This window comes from Chelonia mydas, chromosome 7 (assembly GCF_015237465.2).
Source record: "Chelonia mydas isolate rCheMyd1 chromosome 7, rCheMyd1.pri.v2, whole genome shotgun sequence".
Classification (NCBI taxonomy): Eukaryota; Metazoa; Chordata; order Testudines; family Cheloniidae; genus Chelonia; species Chelonia mydas.
In genome coordinates this window covers 56,663,738-56,688,665 of record NC_057853.1, presented here as the reverse complement: position 1 = coordinate 56,688,665, position 24,928 = coordinate 56,663,738, and the positions used below count along the sequence as shown (strand labels likewise).

Below are 24,928 nucleotides of genomic sequence, written 5' to 3'. Positions count from 1 at the left end.
AAGAGTGGAGATGGTTTGACTTGCTGTCCACACAGATACAGCCTGTCTGGTACTGTGGGGGGAGACGTGAAATTGCCCGCCACTCTCGTGTCCATTAATAAAACAGACTGATGCTGTCCTGATCCAGGGATGCTGTGCTCAGACACACGTCAGTTTCACTGGCTCAGGAGGGAGTGACCAAGTGTCCCTCTGTGAAATGAGTTTGTCTAAAGTATCATAACACAAAACCCAGCACAACTGTGCTAAATTGGGCCCCTTGTGGGCAGTCTCAGCACACAAACTAAGGCTCGAATGGGGCAAAGAGACGCCCCTCTCCCCACCACGTCTGAGAGCTGCTCCTCTCTCAGCCCCAGACGAGTAGGGTGTGGCACGCTGGCCAAGGGACGGTGTGGGGAAACTCACACAGCTGCTGCTTCTGGGGCTCACCCTCCCCTATGGACAGTATTTGGCCTCCAGGATTGGTATAGGCTGGCACCCCATGCTAGCCCTAAAATCACACCGGGTGGGAGCTCCCCTGGGGCCGATGGTTGGGCTTCTTTCTAGCCAAGCCTGGTTCCCCTGGGTCTCTCTCTGGCCATACATCTCAGCTGCTCCCTGGGCCCCTCTCCTAGTTCTGAGCTGAAGCTCTGTCTGGGCTTGCTGTGCACCTGCAGACAGCAGTACCAAGCCACCTTTTGCAGGCTCCGCCCAGCCCAGCAAGCCCTCTTCAAGGGTATACCTGAGCCAGCTGGCGCACAGCAGACCAGGTGGCCTGTAGCCAATCATCTGTCTTCACTTGGGTTGGCTGACCTACCCTCCGTGGAGTGACACTCCCGCCCTCCAATGGGGAGCTGCAGGGAGTGCCAGATCACTCATCAGCTGCAAAGGAGGAGAGGATAGCTGCTCTCCTCTGGCCATCCTCTCACCAGTCAGTGCCGAGGGGGCAGAGCTGGCCCCATCACGGGCATGCTTTGCATGTGGAGTGGGGGCTCCAGTCACAGAGCCACCAAAACATGGAACTGGTATCCTTATTCTGCTGCATCTACCACTGCACACACCCACTGGGTGGTCACTGTAGGACGGTGGCTAGAGACTTCTCTCTGACAGCATGGGACTCCTCAGAGTGGTACTGGGCTAGAAAACAAGAGGATTTGATTTGGAGGAGGCAGTTAGATGGACTTTGCAAGCAGACAAGATGCTCAATAGAGAGACGAGGGCGGTGAGGTCCCATCTTTTATTGGACCAACTTCTCTTGGTGAGAGAAACAGTCAAGAGATTGTCAGTAAAAGATGTGCCCTCGCCCACTTTGTCCCTCTAATATCCTGGGACCAGCCCAACTACAAGAACACTGTGTCCAATGTATACAATACTAAGCCAAACATTTAGGTGACCCATCCTGAGGGTGGCCTCTGAATGGTTTGAGCCGGGCGATGTCACAGCTGGATGTCACAGCTGTGACATGGAATGACAGGTAAGACAGCCCCTAAAGACAAGGACCAGCTCTGAGCCATGTCCACACTGGGCCTGATCTGGCATCTGCAGTTCTCACTGACGTCAACAGCACCCCTCCGGGTTGAGCCCGTTCGGGAGACGCCGCTCTTTCCGTACGTTACAGTCTGTCTTGTTTCCTTTTAGATGAAAAACCGACTATTGTTCAAGACACCTATTTGCTTTGCCCTGCACCAGTAATAGAAGACATTGGACAGTAAGTACGGCTCTGCAGCCTGGGCTGAAGGGGAGGGGGCGTTGGCGGTGGGATCAATAGGCATTTTGCCTAAAAAGGACTAAGCAAGGAGGTCAGGCATGTGCAGCTTTTCAGAAGTTCATTGGCAGGTTCAGCGCCATCCTGATGGACCAGACCCTCCCCTGGGGCGGATCAGCATGGCTCCGTTCAAGGCTGAGCACACTTCAGCGTGGGGCTCCTGCCCCCATTTGAAGTGGTGGTGGTAGGGGCTGCAGCCAGCCCCTCCGGCCTATATTCCCTAACTTGCCAGTGCACTTAGTCGTCGTGATGCCTCCTTGAGGAGCTGGGCCCTGCAGTGCATCATGCAGGAGGGACAGGGATCAGACTGTGCGATGCTTCTCCCAAACACATGGGCAGAGCATTGCATCTGGGTCCGCTGGTAAAAAGAGAGTCAAAACCAACATATCGGGTGTCACGGATCCACAGGGTCAGTGCTGCAGCCCCAGCTTTGGAACAGTCAGTGGGAGGAGCCCTGCAGTGTGCCAGACCCTCTGGGGGTCTCACTCTTCCCCCAGGGTAAGCCACGCAGCTTCACCGCCTCCTTAGGTGGGACCTCAGGGCCTTCAGCACTCCTGCTTCACACCAGGAGCTCAGCAAGTCCCACTGGGACAGACCCCTGAGGAAGACTTGTGCAGTCTTAGGGAGCAACATACACCTCCTCTGCTAGCACCTGCAGGGACATATCCAGCATTGTTATACTGCCGGGTTTATTAGTCGGCTGGAACGCACATAGGAAGGCCTTGGTTAGCACAGAAGAATGAAGGTTAAAGCACAGTCCAGAGTACAGCCAAGCTGCAGTGAACCCCACTGTTCAAGCTGTCTCCCCGTCTGTCTGACATGTGTGCCCCGGAGCCAACGCTTAATGTCCACCTCATCCCCTGCTCCCCCCTAGTCCTTTCTTCCTGACCTGAGGAGAGGCGGCTCAGGCCTCCCTGCTGAGAGTTGGGGCAGTCCATATCTCTCTGGGTCATTGGTTGCTAGGTGTCCATGTCTGGGCAAATGGCTTTTCCATTGTCTTCTCAAGAGCTCCATTGATATGGGACGTGAGGCCCCAGACAGCTAGGCCCTATTCCTACCTATGTCTTAGCCTGATCTGAGAGCAAACATGCCCTTTTCACCCAGTAGGTAGCAATGCCGCATATAGGGGAAACTGAGACACACATATTCTTCATACAAATATTCCAAAAAAATTCCCGCTTCGTCACATTGGGTTTGAAAGTTATGGCTTCCACATCAACCCTACCATAATCGGTTGTGCCACATTTCCATCACCACACACAACTTCCTGCTGTTCATGGGCATGCGGAATAGTATGGATGCATGAGAGGGCTGAATTTCTGGGCATCCTTCTGCTCTCATGTACATTGGTGTAAATCAGGCGTAATGAATGAAGTCTCGCACTAATGTGGAATCTGTGCCATGGGGCGTAGAATAGTTGCGTTCAGGAGCTTGGATCAGTGCCTCGTAGTGAGTTTCACCAGGGCAAAGAGTGGGTGTGAAATGCAGCCATTCTTACCTGGTGGCATGTTACATCCACTCTGCTTAGGCAGAAAGGACTACACAAGGTGCAGGGCAAGGGGGGGATTGAGCCCTTTGATCCTTTTTGTGCATTGTAAATAAAATCCCTACAAATTCACACCAGCCTAACTGAGGACAGAATCTGGCTCTCTGACTACACTGGCAAACGGCCACATTCTCCTCAGTGCAATGCGATTGATGGTAGTGGTGCTGCACCAGGAGATGTGAGTTCCAAGTCATCTGAGCAGGATGTAAAGCTGCAGATCTCAGAGGTTCGCTTTGTAGGGACCTGTACAGACTTTTCCTTCAGCTTTTCTTTGGGTTGGTTCAAAAGAAATCCGAAAGCAGAAAACTCCCAAGTATTATTTGGTTTGACCCTGCAACTGCAAATTACACAAGGTACCACGGGAACCACGTAAATTTGTCCATGTCTGTGAACCTTTTAGCGCATTCTGGGCTAGGCTTCAAATTTGCAACAAAGCTGGCGCTAGGCAAACTTTATGTGGTTTCAGGTTTCATCTCCCGGAGCTCTAGTCAGGCATTTCGTCTGTCTTCCTGCTTCATGGGAGGTTCAGTTTAATTCTCCCTAAACAATCTCTGGTAGCCGAGAGACTAGTCTGTGTAAACAAGACTACTGAGCAGAGAAGGAGGAATTGCTTTAAGTGTTGAGTATGTGCTCCATCAATTTTGAATATCGGCAATTCTGAATGTCAACTGAATGTATGTGATGTCCCCTCCTCCCCGCATTTTGCATCTAACTCTAGAGCAGATTGAGATTGTATTGAATTTCAAGCAAATTTCAAATTTTAACACCCCTCCCCCCCAAAAAAGAGGGGGGATGGATTTCAAGTGTCTTTATTTATGAATCAAATTTAGTTTCCTGTGTTTGGATCTTCTCTGCTCTCGCCAATGATGGTGACTCCTCCACCCACCTCAGCAACTTCCTTCATGACCCAACCCCCTGTTAAAGTTAAAGGGTTGAGTTGTGCCCCGTTTTATCCCCCTGCAATCCCATTGGGTGCTCAGATACTATAGTGGGGGTGGGTAGATAAGTATTTAGATAGCTAGGTGGGGTTTAAGCCAGAGCAGAATTAGACTCTTAGGGACAGGTGCTAAACTGGTGTACACCAATGACAATGTACACCAGCTGAGAACATGCCGTCTAACCTAAGGCCAGATTCTGCTCACAGCTACCCTGGCGTAAATCCAGAGGAGGTCTGTTAATTTCAGTGGAGATGCTCAGGGTTCATCCCTGTGAAAAGGAAAGCCCATTGTGACCCCACAGTATTCCCTGCTGCAGCTTAAACCTGTAGCTTCCCGTTCTAGCACAGGTCGTATTGCAAATATCTGAGCCGTAGCATTCTAAGTCACTGAACTAGTGCCCTGTACCCCCAGGGAGAATGGAGTCTCTTAATAAAGAACATATGCCCCAACTCAATTTAGCCAACGTAACAATGTTGGCTTTTGGGCAAGCGAACAGTCAGATGCAGGTGAGCACCTGCAGTCACATAACTGCATTGACTAGGCAGGACATGTGTTCAGGAGCCAATGGCCAGGAAGAAGGGGATCAGTGGGTATAAAGATGACACTAAAAATAAATGTATCTGTTTGTGCTTTAGGGTGGTTTTCCTCCAAGTCAGCATGAACAGCGGGCTAACATTCATCTCCAGTTCTGTCAGCATCACCAGCACACAGTGTGTAAGTATGGGATGGAGCCACCTTGAGAAGAAAGGGTTGCTCTCCGGGGAAGGCCTCTTCTCCATCGCGATTGCAGAGCCGATCCTGGCAGCACACTAAAAAGCAGCGAGGGCTGGCTGAGAGCAGTTCATGAGTGATTGCAACCCATGCATGGATCGCGACTGATTCATAAGTGCAAGAATATCCTCCCAGGAAAGAGAGAGAACTGCCGGTCTCAGACCTGGTCTGGGAGGGGCCCATGGACCCCCCAGAGGAAGCCAACCCCCCAGAAAGTATTGGCAGTCCACCAGTATTCTTCTTCTGTTCCCCTGTCTCATTCCCATTCATTAGGGGGTGGTGTTTGCCACTGGAATGGGGTAAGGGTTGGCCTTCCTGGCATGGGGAGGACCATAAAGGGACAGTAGCCCCAAGTGCTGGGATGAGCTTTTCCTGGAGGGGTTGTTCTGTCACCCAGCCAAGGGAGAGCTTTCTGTGCCGCTGATACTGATGGGAGAGGGGGAGAGAAAGGGCTGGGCTATGCGGCGGCTCCGTGGCTGGCATCTGTCTGCCATGGGGGAGCAGGACAGGAGTCAAGAGCCCCAGATGACCTTTTAGGGAAGATTAACTTTAGAAGCAATCAAATAATCCAAGCTAAGCAGCCAACTATGATGAGTGATCTGCTCACTGCACCTCAGGGGAGAAAATAGCCCACATCCCCAGCTGGCATAAATCAGCAGAGAAACAGTGGAGCTACATCAGTTTACACTAGCTAAGGATCTGTACCCATGAGTTGAAGTGACAGGAGGTTTGCCATAATAGCTGGATACCAAGCATTTTACACCCAGGTCATGGGTGTCAAGGTGAGCTTAGTTCTGGTCAGTGTCCGTGCCGCCTGAAGGCTATTGGAAGGGGTTGATGGTCTCAGGCTATGTCACAAAGCTGTCATCACACATGGTATTCCTTCATTGGGCCCCTTTGTGGCAGCGTCAGCGCAGAGGCCATGGAAGGAATGGGTCCCGAAATCCACATGGCTGAGGTGTCTGACTTTTTCAGCTACCACGCTGGGAAATTTAATCCCAGAGCTGTGGGAAAGTCACAGTGTTTAGTCACTTGGAATTGAGCAGGGATATTTTTGCTGTTTCACCTGGTTTCAAAACCCCCTCCAAACTTGGCAAGAATTGCAATGAGAAAGGGATTTGACACCCAGACAGCAAGCATTTTACACCTACGTCCCCTTCAAAGCCATCCCAGGCTGCTGCAGCAAAAGCTTTTGCAATGATAGGCCCGGTTTTGGGTCGGTAACGGACCGTGAATTTTAACTCGCTGTGTATTTGGTTACCAGTGCTTCACGCACTTCTAATGGAGATTGAACTCTTAGCTCTAGCGGGGGTCCCTGCAGGTCAGAGCTCAGCCAGGCTGCTGGGGAAGGCATGCATTGCCATTGCCTCGGGGTAAACAGAGGACTGCAATCTCCAAGGCTGTCAATCTGGCACTTTTCACCAGCCCTTCAAGTCACTTGTAGCTTCAAAACAAGCAAGAACAGGGGCCCGATTCTCAGCTGATGTGCAGCAGCCTAGCTCCATTGAAATCAGATCGCACCGCTGAGGGTCTGGCCCACTCTCTGCAAATATGTTTTCAGGCTTGTGCGGAATCTCATGCATTCAGGTCTTTCTTTATCGTTTTAGAGGATCCTTCCGTTTCCTTTCTCTCCTGTTTCCTTTGCTGTGAACAGCAGCAAGCTGGCCTCCTCGGCCCTCATTCTCAGACGGTTCCTCTGTCCTTTTCTGTACAGTAAGTGTCTTTTCTTCCCCTTCCTCCTGAGGTTTCCTCTCCGGCCCCTCCACCAACCTATTTCCAGCCTTATCTTACCGATTTCCTAACCATCTTATCTGATCGGCTCCTAGCCCCTCCTCCATTTCACTCCCAGGTTTTGCATCTTTTCAGCTGGCTGGCCCTGTTACCTTTGTGACACTGAGATCATCCAGCACAAACTTTGACATAATGTAACTGACTCTGAGAAGGTTTCCATTAGCATGGATAATAGGATCATGAGGGCAGCTGGGCTAAAGTTTTACTGCTAGTTCTTACCATCACCAGCTGGCCTGATGCAGCCCAGGGAAACTACAGATCCCATCATGCAACATTCCACCTTGTAGCAAGGGTTGCTTTTTGTAGAAAAGGCTCTTTGTTCCTTGAAGAGGTTGTGTTGGGCTGCAGGCTGTGCACAGGGGCCTGTGTGGTGTCACTTAGGGTGAGTGTTTTATTACAGAAAATCTGCAGAGGGATACAGCTAGTGATTGGTTTCACAAGACTTTCCAGATTAACTCACGAAGACCAGGATTTTCAGAAGGGCTCAGAACTCACAATCCAAAGAGCTCGACTCGGATATAGCCACCAAAACCAGCGGCTGTTTTTTCAGAAGAGCTCCGTGGCTTTGGGTGCATGTCTGCTTTGAAAATCTGGTCATAAGTTTCACAGTGAGAGCCTCTGGGTGTTGGGTGCTTTTAAAATCGTAGCCCCGGTTATGGGTGCTGAGCACTTGACAATGTGGCATTAAATGCCAACCAGGCTAGAACATTGTCTACACCAGGAAGCAGTTTGAATACAAGAGGCAAGAACTTAGTCTTTGTTCCAAAGATTGGCATAGTATGGATGTCAGACATGTCACCTGCACCTAATTTATTGCCCCATGAATGAGAGTATTGTAGCAAAATGGCCCATTAGCACAGTTAAGGGATCGGAAGATACAGTCAGTCATGGCTCGCTGCATGCCTGAGTATCCATAGCAAGATCCTGCAGTCAGAAATCAGGCAAAACGCCCCACCACAGACACTGGGGAATGTTGTCTTCAGGATCACATCCTTAGGTTCCAATTCAGCAAAGCACTTACCCACGTGCTCAAATGCCATTGAAGCCAAAGAGACACAAGCATGTGCATAAATGCCCTTGCTGAACAGGGATGCTATCCTGTATCAGGGCTTGAAATATTAACTCTTGTCCCTGAGCGTAGAATCCAGTCCCAATGACCATAATGATAAATTCTCTTTTCTTTGTATAATCTGATTAAAACCTGTAGTGAAGCAAACCAGCTCCTTTTCTCCAGGTCTAACAGCGCAGCCTTCGGGTCTCCTGCCGGTGTTAGCCTGCCAAGCTTGTGCCATATTAAGGTAACCTGGAAACAACTGTCTTGTTTGCAGCTCAGTGGGACGATCCTTTTCATCGCACTCTTAATTCTGTTCCTGTTGCTGGCCTTGGCGCTGCTTTGGTGGTTCTGGCCTTTGTGCTGCACGGTGGTGAGTATGGACTTTGATCTTTGTGGCTTAGTTTCCTCTGCTCTCTGCCGGAAGCTGGAGTTAAAAGCCTGGAGAGACGTTCAATAGACAACGAGAGGAGCAGACATGAATCTTCATCTTAGGATATAAACTGATCTATCTGTAGGGCTCTGATTCAGCAAAGCACGTAAACCTGTGCCTTCTCCCATTGACTTCAATGGGACTCACGGACACGCTGGAAGTTAAGCAGGTGATGAAGAGCTTTGCTGAATCCGAAGTGAGGCAGCAGGGTCGGTTTGTTAGAGTATAGGACTAGGAACCGGAAGATGTGAATTGCATCTGCAGCTCTGCCACCAAGCTGCAGGGTGACGTGGGCAAGTCACTTCCTCTCTCCGTGCCTCCATTTCCCACCTGCGCGGAATGGGGTTAAAGATACTGGTTTTCTTTGTAGAGTGCTGTGAGATCTAGGGATGGAAAGCGCTAGCTATGATGAGGATGCGTGTGTGTATGCTCTTACTTTCATTGGAAATGCATTTCATACGATTGACATTTCAACTCATGGGTTAATGTTTCGCTGTAGTGTTGGACTCAAATGACCTGTACAGTTAAGGGAAAGTTTGAACTCACAAAACCTGAGTCTATATTATGGGTGATTCAATCTGGTGTATAAGCATTGGGGACTCATCTACTCCAGTTTCACCCCAGTGCCACTGCACTGGCTTCAGTGCCATTATTCCTGACCGCTGGCCCGGGGGAAGCGAGAAGCAAGTCAGGCCCAGTAACGTGCCAGTCTAGATGGATAGGGCTGGCTGGTGGTAGCTTAGTTCATCAGCAGGCAGGAGAATCCCTGCGATCCCGTCTCTACCAGCTGTCGGAGATCACACGTACCACACTGCATGCCAGCCATTGTCCCAAAGGGAAGGTGCCAGCTATCCTGTTCTGCCAGCTGTCTCCTGCCCGCTGATCCATTCAGTGGCACAAAAGGTCACTGTCCAGGGAATGGTGTTGGGGGAGGCAAACAATTGGCAGGGGCCAGACAATAACCCGTTAATGACAGTTCACATTGAGATTCAAATTGTTAAAGCTTTATAACCACTAAAGCACAACTTGTCAACATCACAAGTCAAAATATACAAGGTAAATATCCTTAAATCAAACTCTCCGGCAGCATTGTTCTCACTTTGTCTATCTGTACATTTCAATGATTATCAATGGAAATATTTTTTCACCGGTTTGTGTGCGCGCAGTGAAACCGACGTTTACTGATAAAATTCAATCCTTCTGCGCCGACCTGTAATGTGAGCCTAAGGGAAAGAGAAGGACCGAGTCCAAGGGGACAGAGGCAGTGACAGGGATATAAGGTGTACCTTTAACTCTGATTCTTTGCATTGCCTGCATGTCGTAGGTCATCAAGGAGCCTCCGCCACCACCGCCCCCAGAGCCTGTAAGTATTTTATTTTTCAAACCATAATACTACTGTCTGCAGCCACTGCAATGTAACACATTGGCTAGGAACTTGGTGGGATTCATAATGTCAACTCTGAAGCTGTGAAAGAATGTTTCCTGGGATAGGGTTAGCCGTGCCTTCAGGTCCATATATATGCACACAGATGCTCTTCATCCATGGAAAAATACCTGCATAACCCCCAGCGAGATGCCTACAGAATCACTTTTTTAGTCAGACCGATATTTTGGTCCATGCTGCTGAGCATCACGCACGAATGAAAAACCATATTCCCAGACACTGTGCTCAGTGCTGCAGTCCTGGCTCAGGCAAAATTGCCATTGTTCTCAACGGGAATTTAACCTGAGGAAGGAGTAAAGGTTAGAGTCCATCATCAGGTACAAGGCAGTGTGGAGGCTGTTGTCTAGTGGATAGGTCACTGGGCCAGGACTCGGGAGACCTAGAGATTGTGTGCCTGGTTCTGCTACTGATGTCACTTCCTCTCTCACCCTTTGTGTGTTTCGATTGGAAGCTCTTTAGTGCAGGGTTGTGCCTCGCTGGGTGTGTGCACAATGGGGCCCTGATCTCAGGTGAGGGGGAGCGTCCTGCCTGTTTCCACTCCTTACACGCACACACAGAGTTAATCCATGGCAAAAATAACTGCCTAACCCACACAAGCAGGCTGCAGTTGGCTGCTAACTTGCTGTAACTAGGCATCCATCTGAGGAGGGAACCACAGCTGCCATTTTGAAGTTGCCAAAGGCCACCATTACTGTCTTTGGGAGCCTGTGATTTGTCCCGAGCAGCAACTCTGTGGCAATTTAACGTGAGGCCTGGGGGTGGGGGAAGAGGTTCTGTGGAGAGACCTTCTGAGCCCTTCTCTGTGTCATATGCATTCTGTGCACCAGCAGGTGTCGGGGTCAGACCTTCAGCTGGTAGAAATCGGCCCAGCTCCACTGAAATCAGTTCAATGCTCCGCAGGTGGAGTAAATTGAATTGGAGGCAATGAAGCTCCACTAATTTACCTCAGCTGAGGACCCTGCAACATGTCTCCCGGGGTGTCGGTGCAGGATCATTCACCAGCACTGAATTAGGTTAAGCAAGGAAAGAACTATGGCTCTGAAAGAGAACCAAGATCTGGACTTCTTCACATTTTGGGTTTGCTAAAAAACCAGCTCAAATCTTTATAATGGGCCAGATCAAACACCCCAGATCCAAGCCCCCCAAAGGTACAAAATCCAGTGCCTGATCTGAATGGTTGCAGCCTGAGCCCGTCGCTGCAAAGAACCAAACAGGGCAGAGGAGCCGGGTACAGCTGCAAGGAAAGAATGCTCCGACGTGCGTGTTAGTGAGCTCACAGGGATTGCCTTTTCTCCTGTTAGCAACGTACCGTTCTCAAAGCACAGCTAAGAAAGGGTTTCATTTGGTGAAGTGTTGGACATAGTCTATGGAACATAGCAGCAAGGCCAGTATAATGTGCAATTCATCTCCACTGTGCCTTCTACCCCCTTAAAAGGCAGTTGTGATTTTTGAAGCTTTATGCATATTTGACCATATATAAAAGCAGCCTGAAGAGACGAGAAGAAGGGAACAGACAGTCGGCTTTGGCTTCTCTAGGAAAAATTGCAGCTGCAGAGACAAGAGGCTTTTGTTCGCTGTCAGCACATAAATATAACATACAAAGCCACATAGCCAGGGATAGGGCCATAGGATGTTCGCTTGTTTACATCCCATGCTGTGTGCATGAAAACAACAGAGATCACTCTCCTTCTTTCCCGCAGGAATCGGATGATGAAGATGGATTGCCAAAGAAAAAGTGGCCAACCGTGGATGCATCTTATTACGGAGGCCGAGGTGTTGGTGGAATTAAGAGGATGGAGGTATCAGGCGCTTTCGTTTCCTGCGTTGCAGTAAACAATCAGAACCTTTTTAATTGAAAACCACGGCAAGATGTTTTAAAATGCTTTTTACAGAGTTATCATGATGGAATAGGGAGGCTGTTTTTTAATTAGGACCCATCTACCTAATCACACCTGCCAGCCCAGGAGTCAGCCATCAAGCTGCCATCGTTTGCATCGTGCAATTAATTGTGTCTGGAAGTATTAGTGAGTGCAAATTTGCAGATTGAGGAATGGGATGAGGACCAAACACTTTCACTTTATTGTATCAGATCCTCAGCTGGTGTAAATGGGTCTCACCCTATAACTTCAATGGAGTGAGGCCAATGTATACCAGCTGAGGGTCTAGCACTAATTGGCCAAATTGAACAGAAGTGATTGCTTCTTAGCCCCAGAGGCTGGGATTATACAATCAGGCACTGAAACCTGATGCACTATCAGTTTGGCATGGGAGATTCTGACTCTTGAAACCAAGTGGCTAAGCAGCTGCATAGGGTAAATCCTGCCCTGGGATGCATTCACACAGCTCCCATTGAGGTCAGTTGGAACCCAGGGGCAGAAGCATAAAACTATAGGGTTAAAAGGGACTGCAAGTATCATCTAGTCTAACCTTCTGCCAAGATGCAGGATTTGTTATGTCTAAACCACCCAGGACAGATGGCTATCCAGCCTCCTTTTGAAAACTTTCAGTGAAGGAGCTTCCATGACCTCCCTAGGCATTTGTTCCACTGGCCGACTGTTCTTACAGTTAGGAAGTTTTTCCTGAGATTTTAAAAAGGTAGTCTTCTATTATTGATATGAATTGAAATGTATTATTAGGGGAAATCCAGCCCTCTCCTACGCAGCTATGGAGAGTCCTTTGCTGAAGAACACAGTGTAGTGAACTAGGACTAACTGCCCACCAAGTCTGAGAGCCACTGCTCAAAAGAACCCTTCAGGGCTTTTCCTCATTCCTGGATACTTTTGTCACCTCTGAGTTGGAGGGCTGCAGTGCCCTCTTCTTGGGGCTATTGGTGGAGACCACCCAGGAACGTTAGCTGCTCCCCTACCATGGGAGACCATTCGTGGCATTTGTGTTGCCAGAAGATGCAGACTCTAGCAGATTGCTGCCAGGCTGTTTTCAGTGGAGGATCTTTGACTCTGGAACCTTGATAGACCATGTCTGATGACCTTCAGGGTCCAGTGCAACATGCATCTGACTACCCTGGGTTTTTCCCAAGTAAAGATTTGGATGGGAGGTGCCTGCTGGCTAAAGAGCTAGCTGGGAAATTGGGTGGGGAATTGATTTTTTGGAGTTTCCTCTTTACAGTGATGGTTCATTCGGGGATTTTCCTTCTTCATTAGTTGGTGGCTGCATGTCGTGATGGATTGTTCTGACAGTAATTTTGCTTTCAAGGAGGTCACTTCTCCCAGAGGCATGAGCGATTGGTGCATGTTTCACAGACACTGATAGAAACTAGATTAAATAGTAGAAGTGTCTAGTTAAGACATGTGCCAGCACTGCTCACCAAAGCTTCTGCATCCACGATGTGCTCTTACCACTTCAGGTGAGGTGGGGAGACAAAGGATCAACGGAGGAAGGGGCCAAATTAGAGAAGCCCAAAAATGCCGTCATCAAATTGCCAGAGCAAGAGTATGAGCCATGGGAGCCCAAGCCGAAGAAACACAATGTGAGGAAGCCACCTTCCCAAAGGAAATGGTACACTCCAATCAAGGTAACGCATCTGCATATCAGCTTTAAAATGTGGGTCATTTATGCCAGGCATGTTACCACGGACAGGTTCCTGAGCACATTTCTCATGGTTGGCCGTGGGGTGGGAGAACTATTGTAGGGGTCCCCATTTCTGGGACCAGACATCTCAGTAGGCAGCAAAGGCTTGGGAACTTCTTTCACCTGTTTTCCTGTCCCTCTGCACTGATTGGATTCCAGCAGAAAATCCCAGGATCTGTTCTCAGTACAGCACCGGCTCGGTGATGCACACCCAAGAGAGACAGACGATGTAGAGGAGGTGGGAAGGATGGCCGTGTAGTTATGGCCCTGGATTGGGACTCATGGATTTCAGCTCTCGTCTCACCCAGCTGTGCCAAAGACGCAGTGTGCACCTTGGCAAAGCCAGTTAGGGTCAAGTTTTTAAAGGTCTTCAGGTGCCTAACGGTGCAGAAAGATACCTAGAAGGCTTTTCAAAAGTGCCATTGAAATCAGTGGGAGTCAGGTGCCTGTCTGCATCTCTAGGTCTCTAAACACTTTAAAAATCTTAACCTGTCTCAGTTGATGCTGCTGCTGATAATGCATCTTTATCTCCCAGGGTTGGTTCACCGATGTCCGTGTCATACACTGAAATCCTCGATGGGAGCAGCCAGTGAAGTTCAAAGTGTTATGAAAATTGACTAAGCGATCCGTCTTTTGGATGCTTATCTATGCCAAGTCTGCTCTCTTCTCCTTTATGGGGCCACCCATCATTGGACTTCCCACAAGCTTCTTTGGTTCTTCAAGTCTTTTCTTAACGCTGTCTAACCCCGTTCACCTAACTGCACCTGCTGGTCTATGTTAACTGTTCATAGTAAGCCAGATGCATCCTTGATGTGACTCCAGTCGGATGGATTTGTTCCATTGTGTGCAATGGCTGGTTCCCCTAGGCACTATGTATTACAGTGATGGGCATGCTATAAATACACAGACAGATAATAATGAGTATACAAAGAGCAGCGGCCTCCGGGCCAGCCTGTGTGCCGACGGTTAAACACACAGTAATATCACAGCAAGTCGACTGTCGTTTAATTTCACATTGTTCTCTCAAGCATTGTTGGTCATGTCACGTATGTTTGATTCCAGGGCAAACTTGATGCGTTGTGGGCTCTGGTTCGTCGAGGCTACGATCAAGTCTCTCTTATGAGACCACAGCCAGGGGATAAGGTAAGTTGTCATGGACGCACTGTCATGTCGATTCTTTGTGGTCGGCAGTAATGCTCATTTTTTTCCCTCTTCTTGAGAGCTTGTCTCTCTCTGGATTACCCTGAGGCTAAAATCCATCACTAGATCCTGAGGTTTAACAATGAGCTAAAATGTTTGCAGTGGCATCTGTTTAAAAGCATTGCCCCTAATGGTCAATCACTGTCTCTCTGGTGCTGTCCTTTGATCAGACGCACGTAGAGACTGGGTCATTTGAAGATGCCGATTCATCTCTTGACTGAAGTTACTTCTCCATGATGCGTTTCTTGCCTTTACTTCTGTAAGCAGAGATGCACTGGAATTAGGGGTTGGGTTTCTTCATTTGTGCACTCGAATAGATTGCTGTTGTCTAGTTTCGTATAGAATAGTAAGTGTTAATAGATATTGGATCCTGCATACCAACGGCTCACAAAATGTTTTACTCATTCAATAGCAGAATTCAATGACAGGTAAGAGAAATCATAAATCACACAGGGTCCCATCCTTCTGGGAAAATTCCCTGGAATTGAACAGAGAATAACCTTCCTGTGGGATTCTAGTGCAGGGCTGTAATCTGCACACAATCCATACGTGGGCTTTAACATTCTAGAGAGAGGATCTCCTGCTTTATTCAGTTCCATGGGCCAGATCCTCAGCGGGTGTGAATCACAGGTATGCCAATATGCACCAGCAGAAGATCTGGCACGATAGGATCTATAGAGTGTAATTTCTGAAGGACCCTGTTGGTTTCACCCCTGTTACATTCTGTAGGACTTTTCCATAAGGCAAGCACTCCTCTGCAGGAATGATCCACACAGGGGATGTTAGGTTTCAGAGTAGCAGCCGTGTTAGTCTGTATTCGCAAAAAGAAAAGGAGTACTTGTGGCACCTTAGAGACTAACAAATTTATTTGAGCATAAGCTTTCGTGAGCTACAGCTCACTTCATCGGATGCATTCAGTGGAAAATACAGTGGGGAGATTTATATACATAGAGAACATGAAACAATGGGTGTTACCATACACACTGTAACGAGAGTGATCACTTAAGGTGAGCTATTTGCACTCTTAGGTTTTCCTTCATGTGCAAGTGACAGGGAGCTCCCATCCCCAGATCTTGCCACCAGCCCAGGTTTTTGACACAGATGCCCTGTGTCTGCATACTGCCTCCTGATTTCCTTGGCAGCAGTTCAGTCAGGATCCAGGCACCATCAGGACCTAATACAGTAATACCGACTCTGTCAGGGATCTTCTGAGGGGAACCGTTGCCCAGATACTGGCTGATCCTTCCCTGGGCCCTCCCACCCTCTGATCTGGATTTGTGCAATGGAGATTTAGATGGGCTGCGCGGAGAAGACTGTGAAACTATTTCTCCCCGTTTCTGTGCCCCTCTCGGGCCAGCGGCCCTGGGTTTCAGCACCCCGGCTCTCAGTGGGAGTGTCTGGGTGGGAGTTGCCGAATCCTGCAGCAGAGTTACATCCAGTACAATAATGAAGTGCCTGCCACAGGGGCTGAAGTGGCCTTGTGCTGGGCTTCCACACCTGGGTGAATTTCACCCTTAGTAACCAACAGAAAAGGTGGCTCCGATTTTCTTTTAAAGCCAATTAGGTGCATCACTCCTGCTCATAGCAAGACGCTGCTGTGCCCTGGACCAGGAACTCTCCCGCATCAGTATTTAGTCTTCAGCATTCTCCACTTTTCCTTTTACCATAAATGCAACTCAGCTTCCTATGCTGCTCTGTAAAATTGCCTTTTAACTGGTTTACCAGGCTGCGTTTCCTTAGGCAGCTGCACTAGAGTCACTTATTTACTTCTTAAGCACGGCCCTGGGCTTCTGAATAGACCATTGAGGCCCAGCTGTATTTTGATAGCAGGCACATTGTATAGTAGGGTTCTATCCTCCACCTTTCAGTCGCGCTGCTGGTAGGTTTCTATCCCTGCAGAGCACAGTCCTGCCACTGTCAGAGCAGTCAGGAAACATGCAAGGGGCTGACTCAAAACAGGGATTCTCAGTTACTTGCCTACAACCCTGCTGTGTGCAAAAGGAAAAGAAACCAGCAAAGAGGCTATTTAAAATGGAGCGAGCTGAAGGATTGTTGTATTCAGGGGAACATTAGAAAATCAACCGTGCATCTGGGGAAATAGGCTGGAAAGAATCTCATTGAGTTACATTCAGTGGAAGAATAAGGGTCATCTCTGTTCTATGGGCTGTGAAATTAACTATCGCTGAAGAATATTGAAAGGGAAACAAGAAAATGACTGGGCACGGTTCTGTTTTCTGAAAAAGGCACTGGCGGAAGTTGCATCTCAATTCTTTTATTCCATTGCAAGAGCCAGCATTGCAGGGAGCAATATTATTGTATATTATTTGTATTCCAGTAGCTCCTACGAGCCCTGAACGAGATGGAGGTCCCGTGCAAAAATATACACCCAGCCCCTGACCTGAAGAGCTTACAGCATTGCAGGACTTTTCATGTTGACAGAACCTCTACCAAGCAAGCTAAAGGAGTGACACAATTAGTTGTGAGTCAGTAGCAGGTTCTCAACCCCACCAAAGTCAGCCTCTAGAGGGAGACATGGTCATTCTCTCACTCGTATGCACACTGACAGTGCTAAACCGATTTTCTCATTTCATGCTCCTCCAGCTCGTAGGGTGGGCTTACCAGGCATCACAGTTAGAGCTGATCTGAATTTTCTAAATTTGGAATTTTTCACAAGAATTTTGACAGATCCCTGTTCCCTCCCTCCCAGGATTTTGCCGTGTTGCCAACTCTCACGGCTTTATCCCGAGTCTCACACTATTTGGTGTTTTTCTTTAAGCATCAGCTCCTGGAGATTATGCAAGAATCTCGGTTTTCTTGTTAAAAAAAAAAAGAATAAATTTCTAGCCTTTGTGGTGGCAGAAAAAAGCTTGAAAACATGAGCCCTAAAAGCTCAAAACCCAGCAGGCAAAAAGAACACAACATTGATTATTGGTTTAAAAAATCTCATGATTTTTTTAGCCAGCCTTGTGATTTTGGGAGGCTCGGGGTTGGTAATGCTGTGTTTTGTGAGCAGCTTGAATCATGATGTGTCTCGAATGCACAAAACCAGCTCAGACTTTGAAGGAAGATTGAAGGTTTCTGTCCGTCAAAGATCTAACAGACAGCACAAGGTGTGAGTTTCTGGCCACTGGGGTGTGTGAAACACAGGGATTTTTTTTAACTCAAAAAGGAAAGTTTTTTGCATTTTGTTTTAAATTTTCAAAAAGCAGCCAAATTTCTCCCTCCCTTCCAAATCCTTTTCTTCATTGAATTTGTAGGGTTCTGTTGGGGGGTGTTTTGTGAAATGATCTTGTGTGGTCCTTTTGTTGAGCAAAACAAATGTGGTTTTCCAATGTTCCAATTCCGTTATTCCTCTTAGGCTTTGCCTGCACTTGGAGCCGAGCGTGTCATTCCCAGCTCCCATAGATGTACCCACAGCAGCACTGCTCCACCTAGTGCGCTAAAGCTAGCAGTGGAGCTGGGGGGAGCACAGGCGGCAGCTTGGGCCAGCTGTCTGAGCTGGGGCAACGGAAGCTGCCTAAAAGTGCACAGTCAGCGCACAGTCAACCTGTGGAACTCCTTGCCTGAGGAGGTTGTGAAGGCTAAGACTATAACAGGGTTTAAAAGAGAACTGGATAAATTCATGGAGGTTAAGTCCATTAATGGCTATTCGCCAGGATGGGTAAGGAATGCTGTCCCTAGCCTCTGTTTGTCAGAGGGTGGAGCTGGATGGCAGGAGAGAGATCACTTGATCATTACCTGTTAGGTTCACTCCCACTGGGGCACCTGGCATTGGCCACTGTCAGCATACAGGAAACTGGGCTGGATGGACCTTTGGTCTGACTCAGTATGGCCGCTCTTATGGTCTTATGTCGGGGAGTCACCAGTGCCCGAACTGCTTTTCGACTCAACAGAAATTTTCTTGAGGAAATTTCTATTTTCACCCTCATTGTTTAGGGGGGTTTTTTTTGGAAAAACTGAAAACATAAAAAATGTTTCGGCTTTTTCATGAAAAGCTACAAAAGGTTTTTAAAAAGAAACGCTGATTCCCTCCCTCCCCCGGAAAATACACTGCATGTTTTAATGAGTTCATGGCTTTTTTGCAGCTTGTCCTACAACTCCCGCAGCATAGAGGGTGCCCGGGTCAGCAGGCTCAGTCTTGCGAGGCTCGTGCTTAGCTCTATAGACGTCATAGCTTGGGCTCTGAGGCCTAGGGAGGGGGCTGGGCTCAGAGCCAGGCTCCAGCCGGAGTCGCAGCTTAAAAGTGCCATCTACACAGCTGTGTTTAGTGCCGACGTGCGAGTCTGTTGAGCTGGGTCGGAGGCTCGCTGCCGCTGGCTTTGTAAACGTACCTGAGGGGAGCGTATTAGGCGTCACCCCTGGTTGGCCTGTTCACTGTCCCATCCACGTGGCCCTCTTCCTCTTCTCCCTGTCCTGGGAACGCCGGAACCCCCAAGCAATTACCAGATCGCCAGCCCCAGGCATTCAGAAATCATGAGTTGGGTCACGAGATCAGCTTACCATACAGGAGATTTTTTTTAAAATTAAAAATCTGTGGGAGGTAGGTTTATTTGCCTGGTCTCTTTTGAGCCTTGTTTGGGGAAGCTGCCCACATCAAAGTGTGCGTGAGCATCTTGAGGGACAAATTCAAGGTGACAGAGAATTCAGAAATTCAGAGCGCCCTGCTGGCTGCTGGGAGGGGACTTGCCGCCTCCTCCTCTGACAACCCTGCTGCCTCTCCACTCTCCTCCTTCCACACTATCCAGTCTCCCCGTCTGGCCCAGTCCCTACAGTCACCTGCCCCCACATTTTCCCCTCCCTTTCCCTTTACAGTATCCTACCCCTGACGCTTTCCCTCTGCCACCCCCAATTCCCCTGCAGCCTCCTCAAGCAGCTGGGTGCCCCCACTCCCACCTGGGCTCTCAGATCCCCTGCCAAGGTTTGCTGGGGGGGCGAGCCCCGCCCCACAGCCCTGCCCCACAGATATAGTTCCAAAGCGGTGGCTCTAGGCCGGCCCTCTGCAGCCGTAGCAATAGATCACATCTGTGGGAATCAACCCTGGCCTCTCGGTACTGAACAGGTTTCGGGGCGTCCCAAGAGGAATCAGCATCTCCTTAAGAAAAATCCAATGGCGCTGGGTCAGACCCATCCCTGCTGTAACTCCACAGACTAAGACCAGGGATGAATGTATCCCTCCTCTCCTAAGATCAGTGAGCAGAGTGGCACAGCCCTGGAATGACCACATGGCAAAATGCTGAGTTTGCTGCCTGGGGAGATGAGTGATTATAACACATCCCCGTATTCCAGTAGCACCAAAAGGCTACAGCCGAGATCAGAGCCTCATTGTGCCAGGCACTGTGCGAACACACGTTGATCCTCAGCTGGTGGGAATGGTCATAGTGAAATGGAGCTATGCCCGGGTCCACCAGCTTAGCCTCTTCTTCGGAAGGAGAGAGAGCCCCTGCCCCGCAGAGTTCACAGTCAATATAGAGGAGGCAGGCAAAGGTGTGGCAGAAAGGAAGAAGTATCCCCATTTCACAGGTGGGAACTGAGGGCCCCTCTCCCTGAAGCATCCGTTGCTGAATGCACTGCTCACCCGAGTTCCCTGCCAGGAGCTCCTCTTCCCCTAGGGATCAGACAGTGAGGGGGAAACACACACACAGCGTTAACCCATCATTACCAGGCAGGCCGTTGGTTGTGGGTGGTTCTCTAGAGGCAGAGGAGGGAACAGAGTGTGTGTGGCTTGGGTTCACTCTGGGGTTCTCCTCAGCAGTCTGGCCACAGAGGGACCCTGCTGCTGGGTTTGTAGTTATGTTATTTTAGTGCTGGCGAAAGGTGCCGGCTTGATAGCCGTGGGGACCAAGATCCTTCTGAACTACACAGCTGGGAGTGCCAGCAGGCCTTGTCAATGAGGAGGTGGCATGGCCCTGCAGATAGGGCATCAGAGTCAGGGTGCTTGGGTCCTATTCCTCACTGTCATTGATTTGCTGTGTGGCCATGGGTGGCTTGCTCTGTGCCTCAGTTTCCCCTCATATAGTATGGAGAGAAGGACACCCCTGCCTTTGGAGAACACAAGTGTGTGTGTGTGTGGGGGGGGTGTTACATTAATGTCGGCAAAGACAGAGAGCACTGTCTCCCCTGCAATTCACACATACTGCCCTCGGTCTGCGGGAGGAGCATTCTGAGCAGCCCCACAGGTCTGATCCTCCTTGCTCCTTGTGTGCTCGTCTACACCAAAGTGGGTGTGATACATCATGGCTGGTACAAGGCGGGAGAGGAGGGGGTCTCCTATGGGCTTTGCACAAGTGTCCAGGATGCCCCAAGGTGGGGAAGAATCTAGACCCCTGGGAGGAATCCACTGGTCTCCTTTGGCATGGGGCAGCTGATGGAAAGGGGTCCCCTGCAGGCGGCTTCCCATGGGACCTGCAGAGCCAGCAATGGTGACTCTGATGTCCCCGCTCCCTCCTGGAGGAGATCAAAGTGTGTGGGGCTGGAGGGGCAAGTAGGTGGAGCACAGTACCTCCCCCCCCTTGCTCTCCTGCATCTGGTGCCATAGAGGCCATTGCAGGAGGGGGGTAAGTTAGAGCAGCCTTGGGGGATGCCGTAGCCTGCCACCAGGGGTCACACCAGCTCCCAGCAGCCCCTGGGTAGGGGAGGAGCCAGCCATGCCCCCTTAACCCCTGGGCTGGCATCATGGGTCTGCCTTCCTGAGCTGCGATGTTACAGATGTTGTCTCCCCACCCCCTTTGCTCTGGGATGAAAGTGAGGTGCCCCGTCCAAGGGCCGGCTTAGTTGCTGCTTTCAGCAAATCCACTCTGGTTTGCAGTTCAGCACATACTGTGCCAGGAAATTCTCCACTGCTCGGTTTACCAAAAACCTCAGCTGAAAAAAAAAGAGACATTCTTTTCCCCCAGCTGAACGGCTTTGGTTTACTTGAAGCTTTTAGAAAATTATCTTATTTTTGTCTCTGAAAATTACCTGCAAGGAGGTGAGATCTTACACTAGACTGGCCGCATCCTGCTCTCACTGACACCTTGGGTGACCCCAGTGCCTTCTGCTGTAAGTCAGTGATCCTTCCCCAGCATTAGCCAGCAGTTTGCACGTTCAAGGTTCATCCCAGGGGAAAGGAGTTAGCAACCAACTTCACAGGAGAATCTGAAAGCTGCATTTAGCCTGGATTTTTCTCATTCCTCAAAATCAGAGGAACATTTCACAGGCATCAAAGGCTGGCCGGCTAGGAATATAATGGGCAGCCAGGACTCCTGGATCCCATTCAGAGCTTAGCCATTGACTCCCTGAGTGAACTCGAGTGAATCACTGAGGCCAGTATTTTAAACAGTGGCCTGAGATCTTGCGAGTGTCACTAGTTGGGTCCCTGACTCTGTCCACCTTGGGGCTGGGTTACAAAGGGGCTAAGCCCCCCACTGAATTGGATGGAGCGGTGGGTGCTCAGCATTTCAAGGCCTCAGGTGTCGCTGCAATTGGGCTGTTGCTTTTTTAAAATGCTGGCCTTAACTGCTCTGTGCCTCAGTTTCCTCACCTGTAAAATGGTTACGGGATGGTGGCAGGCTTATTTAGTTAATCGCTATCAGGCACTTAGGACCCATCAGGTGAAAGCTGCTATAGAAAGACAAAGGATTATTAATTGCTAATAATTATTTCCAGGCTGCTACCCACAGGTGGTCAGCAGGTTGGATCCAGCCTGTGTCTGGTGGCAGCACATGCCCGTCAGGCCTCGCTGGCTGCCTGCAGGACAGTACTGTTTGGAGCTCATTCTAATTAGCTCTTTTCAAGTCCCAGAAATAGCCTCTAATAGGATTGGAGCCTGATTTCCTGCCCCTTGCTGGGAGACATGCTGTAGCCACCCCAGTAGCGATTGGCAGAGCTACACGAGGTGCTGGGACTGCAGAGTTTGCCTCTTTCGGACCACATTCGTCAGAGATCTCTGCGTGGATCTGGGGCTTGCTTTCTTCCCGTAACCCTTGCGGAGCCATTTACTTTCATAAGCTGCTGAAAAATTCAAGAGACGGGACGCCAGCTGCCACGATAGGTGATCTCACGTTGTCACTTCCAATGAGCATGTAACTTTTTGCCGTGGTGACCGATGTCTGTAACGCCGGGCTCAGCTGTAACAGGCACCGTGGGAAGCAAAGATCCACAGCACATGGCCAGTTGCCCAAGTGCGGCCACAGCTGTGCAGATGGGCTGAGCTCACAGCTGGAAACATCTCATCTGTGACCTAAGGAGTTTCCTGTCCTGCAGGGAGCTCCCACGCCGGCATCGCTTCTCTCAGGCCCTCTTGTATGATTTCTGACTTGGAAAAGGAATACACAAGTGGGCTTGGCAGCATCTATCTGTCCTGGGTATATCTAGGGCTAGCCAGCTCCAGAGCCCAAAAGCTCTCTCCGTAATGACAGCTCACGGATGAACCTGCTGCCTGCATTCTAGGGCCAGAGAACAGAACCAGGGCTGGGTCTACACTAACAGCAGCATGCCCCAGGGAAAGCAGCGGCTGCATCCACACTTGTCACTGTGGTGTGTGGCCACACGTGGCAGTGAATGGCTCTGCCAGGGCAGGCAGCAGGGAATGGCTCAAAATAGCATCGTAGCTGTTGGAGGCACTGCCTGGGCGTGTACAGAGCCGATGTAGGATATTTGTCTTGGGATTCAGAGGCATAGGGCATCCTACTCCCCTGGGCCGTGCCTCGCCATCTACACTGCTAGCTGGGCCCAGCGCGGCTATACTCTGCACACCACCGTCAGAGTAGACGTTACCCAAAGCACAAGCAGGAAGGGAGGAGCTTGTGGCTAAGGCGGTGTGCTTGGAGACCCCAGTTCAGTTCCTGGCTCAGCCACAAACTCCCTGTGTGACCTTCACTTCACGCCTCTGTCCCCCCTGGCGGAACTGTGATAATAAAACATCATCCCATGGAGAATGTTTGTAAGGCACTCGGTTACTTCGCACAGGGGGCATGTAAACTGCGAGGAACCTCGGCCTGGCTTTTTAAACCTCTGCTAGCGCAGTGATCTTTATAATACCCAATGAGCCTCACTGTGAGCAGCTGGCAGACCACAGTCTGAATGCCCCCAAACAGCTGGGCTGCAGAGTCAGACGGTCCCTTATTAACTAGATCCCCCCCACTTTAAAACGTCTGCCAGCATCGAGAGCCCCCAATAGCTCATTGGGTCTCAGCAGGCCTGCACTGCAACTGTACAATCTTACTCCTGCCTTCTTAAGTGCAGCACACACCAGCAATAGTGAGTCTGATCCAGAGCCCATTGGTATCAATAGAAAGACACTCCCACTCCACACCACTTGACTATAGTGGGCTTTGGAGTGGGCCTATAAATCAAAACACTCCGGGTCCTGATTTTTAACAAAGCTAGGCTCACAGATGCATGTGCATCTGCGCACCACATGCAGATCAGGTATTGGCACAGGGATATGGCCAGTTATGCATCTCACTGGTCACGCACAAGTACCCAGCACAGATGCACAGTCCTAGTAATTACACATGCAAATTAGGTACACAATTGCACCTGCATTCATATGCATACATTCCAAATGCAAAAATACCCCTCAGTTTAGAATGACAATCCCGCATAAACTGAGCTCCATTTACATCAGCAAGGCTCGCCTGTGGGTGTCTTTTTCAATCCACTGCTGGGGTTGCAAGTCCCTAAAACTTGGCTGGCCAGTTTTGCATCCAGGCTGTAAAACTAAATAGACTGGTGTGAGCTGAGGTCGTATCTATAGCCTGAGTAGGTGACAAATGCTGTCTGATTTTTGTTTGCATTTCTGTGATGCCTTCCAGTTGAGGATTTCAAAGTACAGTGTGGCCTAGTGGCTAGAGCATGGGAGTGGGATTCAGACAATCTGGGTTTTATTCCCTGCAGGGGAGACCTTGGGCCAGTCACATCACGACTCCGTGCCTCTGTTTCCCGGTATGTAAAATGGGGATAATGCTATCAACCTCCTTTGTGAAGCAGTTTGAGATCTACTGATGAAAAGCTCTAGATAAGAGGTTTCTAACCATCAGAACAGTGAAGTTCTGGAACATGTTTCTAAGGGGAGCAGTGGGAGCAAAAAACCTAATTTGTTTTAAGACAGCTTGATAAATTTATGGAGGGGACAGTACCATGAGGTTGCCTACCATGGCACATGGCCCATCCATGAAAGTTATTAACAAATATCTCCAGTGGCCAGAGATGGGACACTAGATGGGGAGGGCTCTGAGTGACAACAGAGAATTCTTTCCCTAGTGTCTGGCCAGTGGGTCTGGCCCACTTGCTCCGGGTCTAACTGATTGGCATACAGTATTTGGGATCAGGAAGGAATTTTCCCCCAGGTCAGATTGGCAGAGACGCTGGGGGCTTTTCGCCTTCCTCTGCAGCACAGAACACGTGTCACTTGTTGGTATGAACTAGAGTAAATGGTGGATTCTG

The 24,928-nt window shown here is 49.5% G+C and overlaps 1 protein-coding gene across 1 annotated transcript in view; it reads left to right on the top strand.

The window, feature by feature from the left end:
* ANTXRL (ANTXR like) overlaps positions 1-24,928 on the top strand; it is a 77,454-nt gene that overhangs the window by 39,035 nt on the left and 13,491 nt on the right. The window contains exons 11-17 of the mRNA XM_007069137.4: positions 1,615-1,684; positions 4,861-4,939; positions 8,116-8,211; positions 9,596-9,634; positions 11,416-11,514; positions 13,080-13,247; positions 14,366-14,446. Of these exons, the coding sequence (XP_007069199.3) occupies positions 1,615-1,684; positions 4,861-4,939; positions 8,116-8,211; positions 9,596-9,634; positions 11,416-11,514; positions 13,080-13,247; positions 14,366-14,446 (632 nt within the window). The remainder of the gene's footprint in view (positions 1-1,614; positions 1,685-4,860; positions 4,940-8,115; positions 8,212-9,595; positions 9,635-11,415; positions 11,515-13,079; positions 13,248-14,365; positions 14,447-24,928) is intronic.